At 43.8% G+C, this 18,292-nt stretch overlaps 1 protein-coding gene across 1 annotated transcript in view; it reads left to right on the plus strand.

The window, feature by feature from the left end:
• Positions 1-3,372: 3,372 nt before the first annotated feature.
• IQGAP1 (IQ motif containing GTPase activating protein 1) overlaps positions 3,373-18,292 on the plus strand; it is a 104,561-nt gene continuing 89,641 nt past the window's right edge. The window contains exons 1-2 of the mRNA XM_032391862.1: positions 3,373-3,534; positions 5,255-5,354. Of these exons, the coding sequence (XP_032247753.1) occupies positions 3,480-3,534; positions 5,255-5,354 (155 nt within the window). The 5' untranslated portion in view covers positions 3,373-3,479. The remainder of the gene's footprint in view (positions 3,535-5,254; positions 5,355-18,292) is intronic.

An 18,292-nucleotide genomic window follows, 5' to 3' on the forward strand; every position in this document is an offset into this window, starting at 1 on the left:
AAAAAAAAAAAAAAAAAAAAAAAAAAAAGCATGAACCCACTAGGTTCATAACCTTTATCATTAGAAAAAAACATTTATGTATTTGGATTCCACCCATTACAAAGGTCTCTGGAACTAAAATAAAAACATATATATGTGTTTTAAAAAGCCAAGAAATATAAAATAAAATCAAAAGATAAACTGGGTAGGACTTGAAGATTTCTAAGAGTAGTCAGAGGAATAGATAACAAGTTTTGCAATCTATGACATAATATGAAAAGAAGCTCAAAGTGAGTTGGCACAGTGAGAAGAATGGTTCTGAAAGTTTGCAGGTCCAGGAGTTATGTCCAGTGGAAATGTCTGATCAAAAGTAATCTTAATTAACTAGGTTGGAAACTTTCTTAGCAGCTCTGTACCTTTCAACTCAGAGAAGCTTTAAAATTAAGTACAGAATAAAAAAAAAATAATAATAAAATAAAATAAAATAAAATAAATAAAAAAAATTAAGTACAGAAGAGCTTAATGGGGTAAAAACTATGGGATTAATATGTTGGGGTTAAGAAGAAATATGTGCATATTTCACATTTTATGCACTTGCAATTTTTTAAAAAGATTTTTTTTTTTTTTTATGTAATCTCCACCCCCAACTTGGGGCTTGAACTCAGGATCCCCTTCCTGCTCAGTGGGGAGCCTGCTTCTTCCTCTTCCTCTGCAGCTCCCCCTGCTTGTGCTCTCTCTCTCTCTGTCAAATAAATAAAATCTTAAAAAAAAAAAACAACAAAAAAAACCCCACATGCTCTACCAACTGAGCCAACCATGTGCCTCTGCACTTGTAATGTTTAAGAAAATTTGGCTCATTAGAGTGACAGCCTCATATGTATAATAGAGTTAGTTTTAGACTTAAGATTTAGGGTTGAAATCTTACTAATTTTGCACACAGAACTGGGCCATCTAAGAGAAATTTAGATTCATTGATTTGTAAGTTTGATTTATAAGGATTGCTAAGCCTCAAAAAGTTTCTAGGTTAGACATTTGAAGAAATTGAATAGAAAACCTAATAAATTAAGTTTATAGACATAATTTTAAATATTTGGGGATGTTGAATTAACTAAGTTTGTGAATGGGACCAAAAATTATTAAAAGTTTCTGAAAAGTGATTGGTAAAATATGCCAGGCATAAAATAATAAAATTTCTAAGCTGAACTTGACAGTTTAAGAACTTTTGAAATTGTAATAAATTAAATCTTTGCCTGTTTTATTTATTTTTTGAGAGAGAGAGAGCACTAGCGGGGGGTGGGGGGTTGGGGGTGGAGAGGAAGAGGGAGACTCCCAAGCAGGCTCCACACCCGGGGGGGGGGGGGGGGGGGGAGGGGGGGGCTGGATCTGACGACCCTAAGATCGTAACCTAAGCCAAAATCAAGAGTCAGAGCTTAACCCATTGAATCACCCCTAACGCCCCAAACCTTTGCCTGTTTTTAATGAAAGGTGTTTTGTTCTAGGGTTTCAAGATTCTCACTTTGATATTTTGAAGAAAGACCTAATAGATTGCAAATGGCTAGAGCAAAAAGCCTCCAGTCAGGGGGTGCCTGGCAGGCTCAGTCTGTAGAGCATATGATTCTCGATCTCAGGGTCATAAATTCAAACCCCAGGTTGGGGGCAGAGCCTACTTAAAAAAAAAAAAAAAGCCTGGAGTCAGGTTGTGAAGGGGCTTATTTGACACATTAAGGAACTTGGACCATATTCTGAAGGGAATAATAGGGAAACAATGTAAAAAGGAGGACCACAAGGGCATTTGCACTTTAGGAAGCACATGCTGGTGACAGTGAGGAGCTGGCTGGCAGAAGAGAGAACAGAGATGGTGATAGTCTAAGTAGTATAATGACAGAGGGGATAGAGACAAAAGCAAGATCCTTCAGAATACCAACTAGATGTAGGGCGTGAGGCAGGGAGCCTGGGGTGTCCTGAAGGCCAATGAGCACTTCTATTAACAGAGAAGATAGCAGGAAAAGTCAGTGTTCAACACGTTATATTTGAAGTGTCTGCAAGCTTTACAGGTGAAGATGTCCATTACACAGTTGAAAAAACTGAGTCAAGTCTTCTAGAGTCTGGTCTGGAGATGTACATTTACAGCTAGCTCTTCAGCCAGTATAAGGTGAGTGGGAATAAAAATACCGAGGAGAGGGCAAAGGAAAAAACGGAAGAGGTTAAGGACAGAATTCCGTTGAATACCAGTATTTTAAGTTCAGGCCACAAGCCATAAGGAGAAGGGGCATCCCTAAAAAGGGCTACGAATCCCCTAAAAAAAGAAGAACTTGCAAAGAACAGAGGCAGGGAAACCAAGGGAAGGAAGCTTGGACAGTTCTCCTGCTTTAGCGACCACTTCTCAAATAGGAGGGGGCCTGGGCAGTTGGAATCTGGCGCCAGCGGGCGAATCTGGGAGGGGACGAGGCCAGATTGCCAGACCCTGCAACCCTTGCGGCAGTCTGGGTCCTCCTTGTGTCCCCCGAGAAGACTTTGGGCCACTGCAAGGACGCCTTCCTGGAACACTTCGGTGCGAAGGAGTTTAGTTCCGTAGGCAGGAGAAAAGAGGGGGCCCGTGCTTTTCATTTCAAGCCTTTTTTAAACTCTTATTATTATTATCATTAAAGATTTTATTTATTTATTTGACAGAGAGAGACACAGCGAGAGAGGGAACACAAGCAGGGGGAGCGGGAGAGGGAGAAGCAGGCTTCCCCCGAGCAGGATGGGCTCCATCCCAAGACCCTGGGACCATGACCTGAGCTGAGGGTAGACTTAAGGACTGAGCCACCCAGGCGCCCCTATTTTTATTATTTTTTAAAATTTTATTTATTTATTTGACAGGGAGAGAGAGCAAAAGGAGGGGAAGCTGCAGAGAGAGAGGGAGAAGCCCGCTCCCCACCGAGCGGCTCCACCCCAGGACCCGAGCTGAAGGCAGACGCTTCACGGACTGAGCCCCTCAGGTGCCTCTTTTTTAAACTTTTATGTGCATTTATTTAATGCTGAATTTAATCCCGGCCCATAAGCTTTTGTTTTTTCTGGAATACCTCTTTCTTCGTGCAACCTCCTCTCCGGTTTAGGAACACTCCGCTTTTTTTCAGCAAGGCGGCCTTTCCCGTCGCTGACGCGCCCATGGGGCGGCGGCCCGCAGGGCGGGGCTCCGGGGCGGGACGGCTTTCCCCGCGGCGCAGAGAGGACCCGGAGCTCCAGGGGCGGGCGGGCTCCGCCTCCTTCCTTCCACCTCCTGAGGGCGTTGCTGCGCAGGGCGGGGCTAGGGGCGGGGCGGGACCGCCTCCTCTACGCCCGCTCCCGACGGCACGGCAGGGCGGGGCCCGCGGGGCGGGCCTGCGGGGGCGGGGCCGGGGCGTGGGCGGGGCCTCAGGGAGCCGGGCAGCCCGCGCACTCCGCCGGAGCTGTAGCTGCGGCAGTCCGCTCCTTCGAGGTCTCACCGCTTCCTCAGCAGAGACCCGGGCTCGGCCGCCATGTCCGCCGCGGACGAGGTTGACGGACTGGGCGTGGCCCGGCCGCACTATGGCTGTGAGTGCGGGGGCTCTGCGGCACTGGGGCTTCGGGGCCGGGCTCTCTGCCTCCGGGGAGCCGGTTTCCCGGGGGCTCGGGCCGGCGGGAGGGTGCGGCAGGGCGGCTGCGGGCCGCGCGGACCCGGAAGAGCCGGCCGGGCCGGGCGGCGGGAGGGAGGGGTGGCGGGCGGCGCGGCGCCCAGCCGGGTCTCCGAGGCGGTGGCGAGGACGCAGGCGGCCTCCTCGCCTGGGCCGGGGCGCCACGACCCGAGGGCCCCACCCGGCGCCTCCGGCCTCCTGGAGCCGCCGAGATTTCGGGGGGGACGGTTTCGGGTGAGGTGGCAGGAGGCCGGGGCAGGGCGTGTCCCGGAGGCCCGGGCTCCGCTCGCGCTTCTCGGGGGAGGCGCTGCCCCGACTGCCTCCTGCGAGCTGGACCCGGGGTGCGGACCTCCCCGGCCCCAGGCCAGCGGAGAGGGGCGGCCCCGGGCGGGCCACTTCACCTTTCTCGGGCTTAGTTCCCTCGTCAGAATTTCAAAAATTAAAACAAGAAAAAAAAAAAAAGCAACCGTATGACTTCCTCATTTTTCTGAACCTCATTTTCTGTAGCTGTCCATGGGACGTCATTGAACTGTAGGTGGCCGAAGGAGAGTCCTTTGGAATCCTGAGATTTCGTTTTTAGTTTATATTCTGGGAATAATGGCCCTTTTTTAGGGTAATTTCACTCAACAGTTATGTCTGCGGTACTGTGTCGCTTTGTGAAATTAAAGATGAGTAGGACCGGGCCCTGCCTTCCAAGAACGTTTTAATCAGAGAGGGACAGGTGTACACCCTAATGCTAGTAAGGTGTAATGGAGATAAAAGGTGCTGAACCAGCCGGGCGAAAGCAGGGGGTGGGTGCGGAGGAGGGGCTTGGGGGAAGGCAGCGAGAACACAGGGAGCCACATTTCAACAGCCTTGAAGGATGTAAAGCTGGACAGGGCAGGGTGGGGTCAGAGAGGAAACTTGAGGAAAGAGCATGAATTAAGGTCTTGAAGGGTAGAAGGGCACAGTGGTGGGAGGAGGAGGGGCAGGGAGAGGGAGAAGAGTTTCCAAAATAGTTGGGGCCAAATTGGGAAAGGCCTTGAGCGCCGTCCCAAGAAATGTGGAGTTTATGCCATACCCTGGGTGCCCATGAAGGAGGCAGATGGAGACGGACTGCCTGGGTTTGAATCCGGATCCAAGCGCTTATTAAAGCGGTGGAGCTAAGATCACCCAGCCTGTTTCCTCATCTGTAAAACGGGGGTGATAATCACAGCGGGACTGTTGTGGGCTTCAGTGAGAGGATGCATGTAAAATGCTTCGCACAATTACTGCCACTTAGTTCTCAATGACTGCTGGCCTTGGTTATTAATAAAAAAGGGAAAACAACATGCTCAGCTCTGTATTTAGAGAGAGTCTGGCAGATAGAACAAATTTGGGCCAAAATCTCAACTCAGTATTTTTCAAGTTACAATAGACTTTATTGTTTATGTTGTAAATAATGTTTATATTATCGTACTTTTAAAAGGGGTAAGATGAATGTAGTTGAAACCCTATAGTTCCTCTTTTAGGAGAGTCATTCTAGTACATCTGGCTGTCCACAGGTCCACAGGGTACCCTGCCTTTCTAGGTGACTAACAGGAGTTTGATGCTGTGGCATTCTTTTGTCACTCAGAAAGGTTATGGATTCCTGTGTTTACATTCTTTCTTTCATGTTTTAGCTGTCCTGGATAATGAGAGACTCACTGCAGAGGAGATGGATGAGAGGAGACGTCAGAATGTGGCTTATGAGTACCTTTGTCATTTGGAAGAAGCAAAGAGGTAAAGATTGGCGGGCTGGAGAGAAGGGAGCTGTTACGGTGTGAACACAGATAAAGATCTCTTTGAATGTGTTGTAGGTGTGGAGGTAGGAGGCTGGTAGTTTAAAGGATTAAGTATGGGTAGGGTATTTACTCATGGGAGCAAGTAGCCTTGATGGCAGTTTATTGTGAAACTCTCTGATGGGCACTTACGTATTCTGAAAAATGTCCAGATTTGTGTTGTTTAGTTTTGTGCTTATGATGCATGTTTTGGGCACTACCAGCTATAGGGGAGAAATAGCAGTTTTGGTTTGCAAACCTTTTTTTTTTTTTTTTTTTTTTAACATAGGCTCCACTCCCAACATGGGGCTCAAACTCAGCACCCTGAGATCAAAAGTCACATGCTTTATAACTGAACCAGCCAGGTGCCCCAGAAATAGCATGTTTGAAGTTCTTGGCCTTAATGTTTCACTGGTTCTTCACTGGTTTTGATTTATATATGAATTGGATTCATTTTCTGCTTGGTAGTGCCCTGGGAATAGGCCCATCCATTTGGCAATGTTCAAAGTTTACCAAAGTCAGCATCCTCTGCATTCTTCATGAAGTGAATGTATAAGGGCAGTTTTCCTTTTTTCAGATGCCTCAAGACCTTGTGGTCTTATTCTTAGAGTGTCAATTTGCTATCAGGGGTTCATTTCTTTTGTTGCTTGTGTTCCTTTACAAGGCCCCCGGGCAGATAGATGTAATTACAGATCATGTTTCCTATATGTGAGCTTTGGTGGAAAAGGCCAGCACAGGATAATGAAAGGTATTTGTGATCAAAGTCTAATGAAAATCAAGGATGTTTCAAATGGTGCTAAAACACAAGAGTATTTTTGTTTTAGTTTGGTTACTTCTGAAAATCTTAAAACACTATAGGAAAGTCCAGAGAACAGTACAACAAACATCCTGTATTCCTGAAGTTACAAGTGTTAGCCCTTTTCCTTTTCCTCTCAAAAGACAAAGTTGGAGTCCCTTTTGTGCCCCTCCCTGGTCCCATTTTCCTTTTTCTGTCCCTGGTGCTACCTCTAACATGCTTTAAAAAGTTTTTTTTTTTTTTTTTAAGATTTTATTTATTTATTTGACAGAGAGCTAGAGAGCACAAGTAGGGGAAGCAGCAGAGGGAGAGGGAGAAGGAGAAGCAGGCTCCCTACTGAGCACGAGCAGTGGGGAGGGGCAGAGGGAGAGGGAGTAGCACACTCCCCGCTGAGCAGGGAGCCCGATGCGGGGCTGGATTCCAGGTCCCTGGGATCATGACCTGAGCCAAAGGCAGACGCTTAAGGACTGAGCCACCCAGCGCCCCTAACATGCTTTAGGTGTTTTGAATCCAGTCTTCTTTTTTGAGCTTTAAAGCTTTTCCTTTAGACTGTGGGGAGGGGATTAGTGGTGATTTAGGTGGGGCGAATGATAATAACACTTGTTTCTATAAACAGAAGGTTAGACAGCAGGAAGTGAATATGTAATTAGAAAAGGGGGATGTTTCTCATACAAAGTTTGTAAGGGCCCCGTGGGGGGAAAAATATTAGGTCCTCTGTTACTTAAAACCGTGGACTAGATCTAGTTTTTGGAAGGTCAAAGAATCTGAAAGCTGCAGCTGGTATCTGAGAGACCATCTTGTGCTCTGTGAAGCCTTAGGGGTCTCTGTTGAGGTGACCTGGGAATGAGAGGGAAGAACCCCAACTCCCTTCTCCATCTGAAGCAGTTCTGCTTTTGTTTTAATCTTGGGTTTCCACAGTAAAATTCCCTTTTAACAGAGGGTGTCTTGGCTGCCATTCCCTTGCTACCACTAATGTGGTTCAACTACTCCTCTGCTTTAACTGTTTCATTTCAGGGGCACCTGGGTGGTTCAGTAGGTTGAGCGGCTGCCTTCGGCTCAGGTCATGATCCCAGGGTCCTCAGATTGAGTCCCGTCTTGGGCTCCCTGCTCGGCGGGGAGTCTGTTGCTCCCCTGCTTGCGCTTCCCCTGCTTGTGCTTGCTCTCTCTCTCTCTCTTGCTCTCTCTCTGTCAAATAAAGTAATAAAATCTTTAACTAACTAAATAGATGTTTTATTTCAGCGAGGACACCAGAGCCTGAGTTTGCATTGGTCTTCTTGACTGAGCAATAGTTTTTTGTTTTAAATCAATTCAGGGGCGCCTGGGTGGCTCAGTCAGTTAAGTGTCTGCCTTCCGCTCAGGTCATGATCCCAGAGTCCTGGGATTGAGCCTCGCCTCGGGCTCCCTGCTCAGCTGGGCGTCTGCTTCTCCCTCTCCCTCTGCCCCACCCCACTGCTCGTGCTCTCTCTCTCTCAAAAAAAAAAAAAAAAAGTCAATTCATACTGTGGTTCTTAACCAAGTGTGTACGTTAGATCACCTGGGAAACTTAAAAATACAGATATTTGGGCCTTACCACAGAGATTCTGGTTCAGTAGATCTGGGCTGGAAGATCCAGACACCTGTATGTTTTAAATGCTTCCAGTGGTTCTGATGGGCTCCCATAGTTGAGAAGCAAGATTTAAAAGGCTTTTAGAACTCAGCCTCACGCTGGGTTATGATAGCCTGATGAGAATGGTGCTTTCTGTCAGTCACATTTCCTTCTCCGAGTGCTGTAGTAGCAAGGTACATTTCCATCTACTTTGGGGTACATTCTTTTCTGTCAGATGTTTTTCCCAGAATAGAAAAGTAGTCTATTTCCTTCAACATTCATGATCACCTGGGGGATTTTTTAGTTGGACGATTTTGCAAACTTAGGAAGTGACCAAGGCAGTGAGACATTTGTGATAGTCTTTATTTTTTATGCTTTGGGTTGTAAGGAAGGGTATAATAATGGCATATTTCCCTCTTGGCCTGGCGTTGTGGAAATGTGCCTGGCTTTTTTTATGGAGGCAATCACAGGATGTGGTGGTGGTGGTGGTTGTTTAAAGCTTTGATTAGAAAATCAACTTTGGAAGCGTGTATTTAGATTTTACTACCAGAGAGGGCTAGGAAGAAGCCTGGGGATGTCCTGCAGAGAAAGGAAGACTGGGATCCCTATTGGCCATCTGAAGTCGCAGCTGCCACCCCCAAAAAGTGTAAACCACAGACAAATCACCTGCCCTTCCGCATTAGCTGGGCCTTCAGCTCCCGTTGGGTGCTGCTAGGGCCCCACTTTCCCCTCTAGCGAGAGCCCAGTTTGCCTTTTTGGATTGGCCCCCGTCCTGTTTCCCTCACAACCTCCACGCCTCCCAAGTTGGAGGAGCCCCAGGGTCTGGAATTTACACCCCTTCCAAGTCCAGGAAGAAAGATCAGAGAGAGCCAAGGGAAAAAAGTTTCCCCTCTTTAGTTCTGTTTATAATACTGATGCTCCTCCCACTAAAAGCTCCCCTTCGAGTACAGTGGCTGCATTGTGTATCCTAGGACACTCCATTTTCTCCCGTACCTGAATTAGAGCTCTTTCATGAGGAGAGAGGAGATTGTGTAGAGAGCATGAACATGAGTGCGTGGAGATAGTGAGTGTAAGGGTGTTTGTAGAGAAATGACAGTTTTGTGTGGGTGTGGGTTTGTGTTTCCCTGAAAGGTTAAGTGCGAAAATTTAGGAGTGGTTCCGTAAAAGTGTGCACTGGGTGTGGTTGGAAAAAAGAGAATATAGAGATTCTGCTTTTTCCTGTTTTTTGGAGAGTAGCTTTAATATGGAAATTAATAAAATAGCATAAAACATCATCTGAGGATTCAGGGCTTCTTGCTAAGGGCTGCAGAGCAGACCAAGGACTTTAAATGTGGGTTTATTTTTTATCTTTTTGCCTGTTCTGACTGTGCCTTACATTTGTTTTGGCTAAGGAGCAGTTGTATGGTAGAGGTGTGTAATGTTTTCACTTAGTCGAGAGAGGTGAAATTTAAATATATGAGGTACGGTAGGGGCTCGAGTCTTGGTCAGGAGGAAGTATTGGAAGGGAAAGGTCAGAATGTCCACGTGAGCAGGCCCAAGAAGAGAACACATGAGGCCGGGCAGAACAGGCAGTGCGCAGGTGTGGAGAACGTCTGAGCGGAGCCAGGAGAAAATTCAGTTAGGTTAAAGGTCACAGTAAGAAGGGTAACCCCAGCAGTCTTTGACAATGAAGCATGTGTTCTTTCAGAGGCTTGCTGTCATGGGGCACCTTCCTCTTGCTGTGTCCATATTCCACCTGAAGGGGCAGGGTGCCCCCGCCCCCTTATAGAAGGAGAGGAGGGGCTCTGGCTGGTTGGAGACTGTCAGAGACGACATGGTGTTAACAAGAGCACGGCACTAGACAGAGACACTCCTCCTTCTGTAATTTGGGGGAATTGAGAAAGTATCTTGGAAAGAAATCTGTTCTTGAGAACAGATTCTCTTTTGTGCATATGTCTTTGTTGTTGGCATTGAACAGGATGGGCTCTTTACATCTCTTCTCTTCCTGGGATCAGAATTCCAGTAACATCCGGATATATCCAGGCTGGCACACTGTGATCATGAAAACAAGTTAAAGACATTTAATTAGGCAAGAAAATAAAAAATGGATAGGTGAGGTGGCTCGGAAGAACAGCTTGCCCACTAGCTTCTAGAATTCTCAAATGGAGGAATATCACTTCATTTTTAGGAGGTTGACCCATGCTCTCCTTTTACAGATGAGAAAACTAATTTAATTGCCTCATGAGACCCTGTGTGAGTAAGGGGGCCACATAAATGTAGCTACTTAATGGCACGTTTGATTGCAAGCTGGGTACATTCATGTATTCATAATTACTAAATTGAAGTATGGCATAGTATTTAGTCTTAACTCTTTTTTAAAGATTTTATTTGTTTGTTAGAGAGAGAAGTGGGCACAGAGCAAGGGGAGTGGCAGGCAGTGGGAGAGGGAGAAGCAGGCTCCTGGCTGAGCAGGGAGTCCGATGATGCAGGGCTCGATCCCAGGACCCTGGGGTCATGACCTGAGCTGAAGGCAAACACTTAACTGACTGACCCATCCATGCACACCTATTCTTAACTCTTAAAATGATGACACAGATGGAAAACCTCTATTCTCTTTTCTGAAACTTACCTTGGTGCACCTGCCTTGGGTAGACTCACTGGTAAGAAGTTGGTTGCATTTATGGGCGCCTGGGTGGCTCAGTTGGTTGAGCGACTGCCTTCGGCTCAGGTCATGATCCTGGAGTCCCTGGATCGAGTCCCACATCGGGCTCCCTGCTCGGCAGGGTGTCTGCTTCTCCCTCTGACCCTAACCCCTCTCATGTGCTCTCTCTCATTCTCTCTCTCTCAAATAAATAAATAAAATCTTTAAAAAAAAAAAAGTTGGTTGCATTTAAAGTGTATTTGTTAAAGTTGTTCAAACTAAGAGTGCTTTTGCACACGGTAACAATGTTACAAATGGGAGGATTAGCTCCTAGTGTGGCCAGAAAAATGTTTTACTGCTGTTTACCCTGTAGTGTAGCTGAGACACTTCGCAAAAGTTACAATTAAAAAATGTGGAGAGTAGGGACGCCTGGTGGCTCAGTCAGTTAAGTGTCTGCCTTTGGCTCAGGTCATGATCCCAGGGTCCTGGGATCGAGCCCCGCATCGGGCTCCCTGCTTGGTGGGGAGCCTGCTTCTCCCTCTGCCTGCTGCTCCCCCTGCTTGTGCGTACTTTTTCTCTCTCACTCTGACAAATAAAATGTTTTTTAAAAAATGTGGAGAGTAATCTGTATAGATTGGTCAGTCAGCTGTCGTTAGTGCTGAGTACTGAGCAAAGTCCTATGACTATGGTCTCATAATACTTACATGCAAGACATTTTAAAAGTCTGAACAAAATGTTTTTAAAATCTTGACCGTTGAGATACGTGAAGTGAAAAGAATGAGGACTTTCAGTTTTGGCAGGTGTGAGTTCTGATTCTGGTTTTGCAAGTTGTTTAATCTGAGGGAGTGAGCCTAAATTTGTACTTTGCAGAATGGAGATACCCTGCATCTTACGGAGGTGCTGCGAGGGTTACGTGCCTGGCCTAGTGTCTGAGATATGGTAGGCACTCAGTAGATGTATTGTTTATCCTGGTCCCTGGGGCAAAAGCAGATTTAATACGAAGATGATGCGGCATTAATAAACGTTTCTGGAGAATTATCTGGGCACTTTCAAGGTCCTAAAGGTTGGTAGCCCTAGTTTTTCACTTCATACTTAAGCTTTTGTTTGGAAGGAAACGCCGGAAATAGAGGATACCTCTAGGGAGTGGAGTGGGCGTGGAGGGTGTGAGAAGACTTTTCCTTTTTATTTCAGTACCCTTTGGTATATTTAAAATGCTTTTTACAATGATCATGAATTTTATAATAAAGAAAAAAGGAAGGGCTTAAGTAAAAGGAAGAATCGTCTACATAATTTTTAGATAGTTGCATTCACAAAGTTAGATTTTTAAATTGCTATATTATTGTCTTAATTACTATTTTCAGTGGTTATATAACATCCATAATTTATTTAGGCTAATTCCAGTTTAAAATCGTATTGCTTTGATTGCTGGACAGTTTAAACATTTTCCCCATGTACTTGTTTATCAGTTTTATTTTATTATGCAAATTGTTGATGATGTTTGTCTGATAGGGTCATGAGCTGTCTTGTAATACGGAGGTCACAACCTTCTGTTGTATTTACTACCAACATTTTCTCTTGATTTTTCCATTTGATTTGTTTTTTCACTGTACAGAAGTTTAATTATTTTAATTTTTTTGAAGATTTTATTTTTAGGTAATCTCTACACCCATTGTGGGGCTCCAACCTACAACCCCTGGCTGACTGAGCCAGCCAGGCGCCCCTGTACGGAAGTTTTAAATTTTATGCAGTTTAGGTGTTAAATCTTTCTCTTTGTAATTTCTTCTATCAATTCAAAGCTTAGTTTAATTTCTCTAAAACCTTGCTAAAATGTGAAGTTTTTTTTTTTTTTTTTAAGATTTTATTTGTTTATTTGACAGAGACACAGCAAGAGAGGGAACACAAGCAGGGGGAGCGGGAGGGGGAGAAGCAGGCTTCCCGCTGAGCAGGGAGCCCGATGCGGGGCTCTATCCCAGGACCCGGGGATCATGACCTCAGCCGAAGGCAGATGCTTAACAACTGAGCCATCCAGGCGCCCCTAAAATGTGAATTTTATATTGTTGACTTTTCTTTGATTTAATGGTTTAATTTTTCTTAGAAATCTAGGTCTTTAAATCTCTTGGTGTTTCTAAATTACTCCGTCATTTAAAAGCAATCTTGGGGTGCCTGGGTGGCTTAAGCCTCTGCCTTTGGCTCAGGTCATGATATCCTGGGATTGAGCCCCGCCCCCTCCTTGGGCTCCCTACTCAGCGGGGAGTCTGCTTCTCCCTCTCTCTCTGCCCCCTGCCCCCCACCTCATAAAAACAAAAAACAAAACAAAAACCCCACAATCTTTTTACTAGCTATTAGCAATTGATATCTACTTTGTCAAATATTAAATTATGTATAGTTCTGTTTCTAGACTCTATTCTTTTATGGCAAAATTAATTTTCCTTTTTGTTTTTTTTTAAAGATTTTATTTATTTTGTGGGGAGTGGGGCAGAGGGAGAGAGAGAGAATCCCAAGCAGACTTCCCCCTGAGCATAGAGCCTGCCCTGGGGCTCAATCCCACTACCGGAGCGGAAACCAAAAGTCTGAGGCTCAACCCACCGAACCACCTGGGTGCGCCTATATTTCTTTTTTCTTGAGAAAATGTGTAGGACTTCATTTTCTTGTACTTACTGAGAAACATCTAAATGAAGCTAACTTGATTTTAGCTCCGTGACAAGTAACTTTTTTTTTTTTTTACAATTTTTCATGATTTGAAACTTGCAAAAAATTCTTGTTTCTCAAAGTTTCCTCGAGTTACGTATTAGAGTCGATGTTGGCTTAGTAATTTGCCTGTAATGTGGAGACTCTTGATTTATGTTATCTTTTTTTGTTTTAACTCTAGGAAGTTGTTAAACCTTTAATAATTGGTTCTGATTTATTAGTTCTGTCTTGGGGTACCTGTTGGTAGGTTAGATCTATATAGTTTGTTTTATGGCTCTTCTTCATTTTGTCTGTTTATGTTAAATCAGCATTCTAGATAGGCGTCTCACATCTATGTTCTGATTTACTAATTTGATTTTCTAATGTCTTGATTTTTTTCCTGGTTCTGTTAATGATAGTTGCTTTGTCCTATTGCAGTTTGCATTTTGGACTGTTAACTCTTTTTCCCTCTCTGTTCTTGTTAATAGATGAAATGGTCTCTAATTAGTTCATGAAGAATATAGTGTGACACATAGAGCATTCTTTTCACGGGGAAGAAAGGAGCTTGCAGCCAAGAGTTGGGTTAAATACTTTACCAGTTCCCCTTATTTTCAGTAAGTCTTGGAGTGGGTGTGACCACAGGAAACTAGTGTTAACTGGCCAGCTAAGTGTATGGATTGTCCACCAGTCAAGGTTGGGAAAGTCTAACTGGGCTAATTGGGCCATTTGTTTGATCGAATTTGGCATATATTTCTTCTGGTCTTCAAGGTCAGAGTAACAATTGTGTTTATATATTTTAACGTTCCCAACGAAAAAATAGTAAAAATATATTTGAGGGCCTATGTTGGCATGTTCTAGGAATTTAATTTTCTGGCTTTGCATGGTGACCTGTCTCTGATTTCTGCATAATTTCTTCTGCTTCAAAGTTTAGCAATTTGGGGATCTGTTGGTGGTAGGACCTGTTTAGAACATTTTTAAGCCATGTGGTATTTGACGGACTCCTCGCTGTTTCCAATTGAGCTGCTAAATAAAACTCCTTCACAGGAAGTATTTGTGTAAGAAAGTGCTGGTAGGCAAAGTGAGACCATCCGGAAGTGATTCATCTGACTGGGCTGTTTGTTTAAAATTTGGGACTTGGTTGCGTAGAGACCATATCTTTGAGCAAACTGAGTGAAGTGCTACTTGAATGCAGAGGTTCTGTTCCCTACCTGATCGAATAAGGACTCTGCTGCTTGATTTTTCTTCTAGAGGAGCTCCTGGTATTCTGATTGATCCCTGTGCCTTGACAGTGTGTGAATCAAACATCTTAAACATATAATAAGCGAAAGATCTGGTTAATGTTTTACTTTGAAGAAAAAGTTTACTTGCTTAAGTTTGAATGTTGTTTTTAAAATTTTTTTCTTCTAATTCTGTCAGGAAGAATTACTTTGTTATTTTTTAATAAGGCATTTTATTACAGAAACCTCAATACTTCAGATACTTTTACAACAGCTAAAAGGAAACAAACTAAAACCCCAAAACCCCAAAACCCAACCCTGCAATTTGCAAGGACGTCATGCTAGAAGATATTTTCTGTCTGCCCCAAGATCATTGTCCTCCTCTGCCTTGTCACTGTCATCCTAGGGACCGTTTATTGAGCACTTACACACGAGGCAGCGTGCTAAGCACTTTTATATATGCGTTGTCTGACTGCTGTTCTTGAAGGCCCATGAGGTGCTTATTCTTCTCTACATTTAACAGAAAAGAAAGCAAAGTTCCGAGCATCTAGTAAGTGGTAGATCCGGATTTCAGGTTTGGCAAGTACTTACCAGGTCAGTCTGCCACTCAGTCCTCCTGCTTCTAAAAATACTGACGGCAACAGTCACTACCGGTAATGAAGCAGAATGATGAGGAACTTGATATACAGCACGACTGTATATTTTTCTTTTTATTTTAAAGAGGAGAAAAAATGAATTAGTACCCCTTGTCTGCCGGTCTTGTAACTACCCGTGCAGTCCCGAGCCCCGCTCTGTGTGACACCAGCTGGCTCTGTCAGCCTCTGTCCGCATGGAAGGGGCAACAGTCAAGTCCACCATTTCCGTCCGCTGGTTCCGGGAGATGTTAAGCTCGGGGCTGGCTGACGGGCAGGTGCTCTCCCGCCTGCCTGCTGCTTACTGCAGCCTCCGGCCTGCCACTCTGACTATACCAGGACACTTCTCCGATGGGTCTCATGTCCTGTTTTGTTTTGATTTGTCTCATATCTTTGTGTCTAGTTGGAGTGTTGGACTCTGTCATACTTTTTTTATTCAGTGCAGAGCTAAAGATAGTGATGGGCATACAGAAGTAGCTGTTACGTGTTTGTTGATTGGTAAAAGATTTATTCATGCTTTTGAGAGAGCGAGTAAACAAAGGGCCTCCTGGCTGGCTCAGTCAGTGGAGCGTGCAACTCTTGATCTCCGGGTTGTGGGTGTGAGCCCCATGTTGGGTATAGAGATGACTTAAAAAATAAAATCTAGAAAAAACAAATAGGATAAACATAAAATCTAAGTTAAGTGATTTTTATAGGTGTCTAGAAACATGATTACTGGTCTGTGATAAATGTGTATGTTTAACTTTTCTGACCTAACTCCTGCTCACTAAGACTTTCCCTGGAAGTGGAAATGGATGCAGTAGGGATGATATAGTAAAATGCGGGGACTCTGGGGAGGCCAGAGAGTTCCCAGTTGCTTTTCTTTTTCATAACCTGGTATCTGCTTTTGATTCAGCTCAGAAAGGCATTTCTTCTTCCTACTTGTTTATTTTTTAAATAATGACCTCATGCAGACAGGAGTGGCAAATTGGATTGGAAATTGCCTTGGATCGTTTGGCAAGAGCTGTATTTTTTGGTGTTGTGGGTGGAGGACAGTCCTGTCTAAAGGCCTCTATTTCTTCTTTACTCAGAATACCTTCCTGTTGACTCACTGGAAATCATAACGAAAAGCAGAAGGAACATTGGAGAGGCAGCTACCAGCCCAGGGCTTGGCTTCTGTTGGGGCAGAAGTTTGGTGACTGAGAGGATGCTGGCTTTAGGCAAAATTATGAGACTTTTTTAGTGGAAGGAAAATACTATTATTGTGATGGGTATTTCTCCATAAGGTAGAAAATATCCACCTATTTCTAGGGATCATTAATCGGCCACATAAAAATCAAAATATTTTCCTGAATAGGATTAGTGTTCTTAAAAACTGAAGCAGAAGGAACTGAAGTATAAAAGGAGGGAATGAGGCAAAATTAGAAAAGGAAAAATTGAAAAGGAAAAACCTATGATCATAGTAGAAAAATGATATAAAAATAATTTAAATAGAAAAAGCCTCACAGTATAGCCAATTATTTCATTCAAATAACATATGCAGGGGTGTCTGGGTGGCTCAGTCGGTTGAGCGTCTGCCTTCAGCTCAGGTCATGATCCCGGGGTCCTGGGATCGAGCCCCGCATCGGGCTCCCTGCTCAGCGGGGAGCCTGCTTCTCCCTCTCCCTCTTCCTGCTACTCCCTCTGCTTGTGGGTGCTCTCTCTCTCTCTCTCTGTCAAATAAAAACAAAAAACCAAATAACATAGGCAGATCAGATGACCTTTAGAACAGCTAAAAGGAAACAAAATTTACTTACTACTTACAGGACTATTATAACAAAATGTTTTTCTGCCTTGAAAACATACTGTTAGGTCATTAGTTTGGACAGTGTTTCTTAATCATTGATTGAATTGGTAGTGCTAAGCAGTGGTTTGACTTTGAGGGTTTTCCTTTAAAAAAACTTGAGAATTCCCACAAAAATATTTTTTAGGCAGATTTTAGTTTTTTATTTTTATTTTTACTTTATTTTGTTTTTTTTAAAGATTTTATTTATTTATTTGACAGAGAGAGAGACAGATGGAGCAGAAGCAGGGGGAGTGGGAGAGGGAGAAACAGGCCCCCTGCTAAGCAGGGAGCCCGATGCGGGGCTCAATCCCTGGGATCATGACCTGAGCTGAAGACAGACATTTAACGACTGAGTCACCCAGGAGCCCCAGATTTTAGTTTTTTTAACTAAAACTTTTTTCTTAATCATTAAAAAAAATAGGTAATACATGAACCTGATACTTAGAGGCTATGCTAGGGTATACAGTGAAAAAAAAAGTCTGTGTCCCAGCCACCCAGTTTTTCCCCGGATGGAACCACTGTTATGAATATGTGTGCTTCAATATTCAGTACATAGAGATACCAGTTACTTTTATTTCCTTGTTTAGAAGTGATAGTGCACTATACATTCTGCTTTGCATCTTGTGGCTTATTCCACGAGAGTACATTAGAGTGCCTCATCTTTGTCTTCACAGTTGCCCAGTTCTTCAGTGTATAGATTTAACCTACCAGTGCACATTTCCCCCCAGCTTTGCTATTATAAATAGTGTTGTAGTTAGCAACTTTGTATGTTTGCCATCTTGCACTTGTGAGTATTCTTGTAGGATAAATTTCTAAAAGTGGAATTTCAGAGTCAAAGGGAATGTGTACATTCAGTTTTGATAAATATTGTCAACTTTCTCTGTGTGGGGGTTGTTCTATCCTCAGTAGAGGAGAGGGCTGCTTTACCCATAATTTTACCAACCTGGAGTATTAATAGTTTTATTGAATATTTGTGAATTTTGTAGGTGAAAATGGTATTTCATTGTAGTTTCATTTTCATATGATCTAATTTTGAGTTAAGCTGAGCATCTTTTTTTAAAATTATTATTATTATTTTTAGGTAGGCTCCACACCCATTGTGTTAAAACCATGAGATAAGAGTCACGTGCTCTACCAACAGAGCCAGCCAGGCATCCCTGAGCATCTTTATATATGTTTAAAAACCATTTGTATTTCCTTTTCTGTCAGCTGTTTTAGTAAAATCCTTTGCTCATTTTTCTGTTGAGTCATTGGCTTTTTTTTTTTTTTTAAGATTTTATTGAGAGAGAGAGAGTGCGAGAGAGTGAGCACAAGCGGGTTGAGGGGCAGAGGGAGAAGTAGACTCTCTGCTGAGCAGGGAGGCTCTGCAGGCTCGATCCTGGGATTTAAGGATCATGACCTGAGCCAAAGGCAGATGCTTAGACTGAGCCACCCAGGTGCCCCGAGTTACTGGCTTTTCTTACTGATTTGTAAGAGCTCTTTATATATTGAGGGAATTGACTCTTTGGATGCCATATGTATAGTAAGTAATCCAGTTTGCCCTTTAACTTTTGACTTTAAGGTTTTAAAAATAATTTAG

This window comes from Phoca vitulina, unplaced genomic scaffold (assembly GCF_004348235.1).
Source record: "Phoca vitulina isolate PV1807 unplaced genomic scaffold, GSC_HSeal_1.0 scaffold65, whole genome shotgun sequence".
Classification (NCBI taxonomy): Eukaryota; Metazoa; Chordata; class Mammalia; order Carnivora; family Phocidae; genus Phoca; species Phoca vitulina.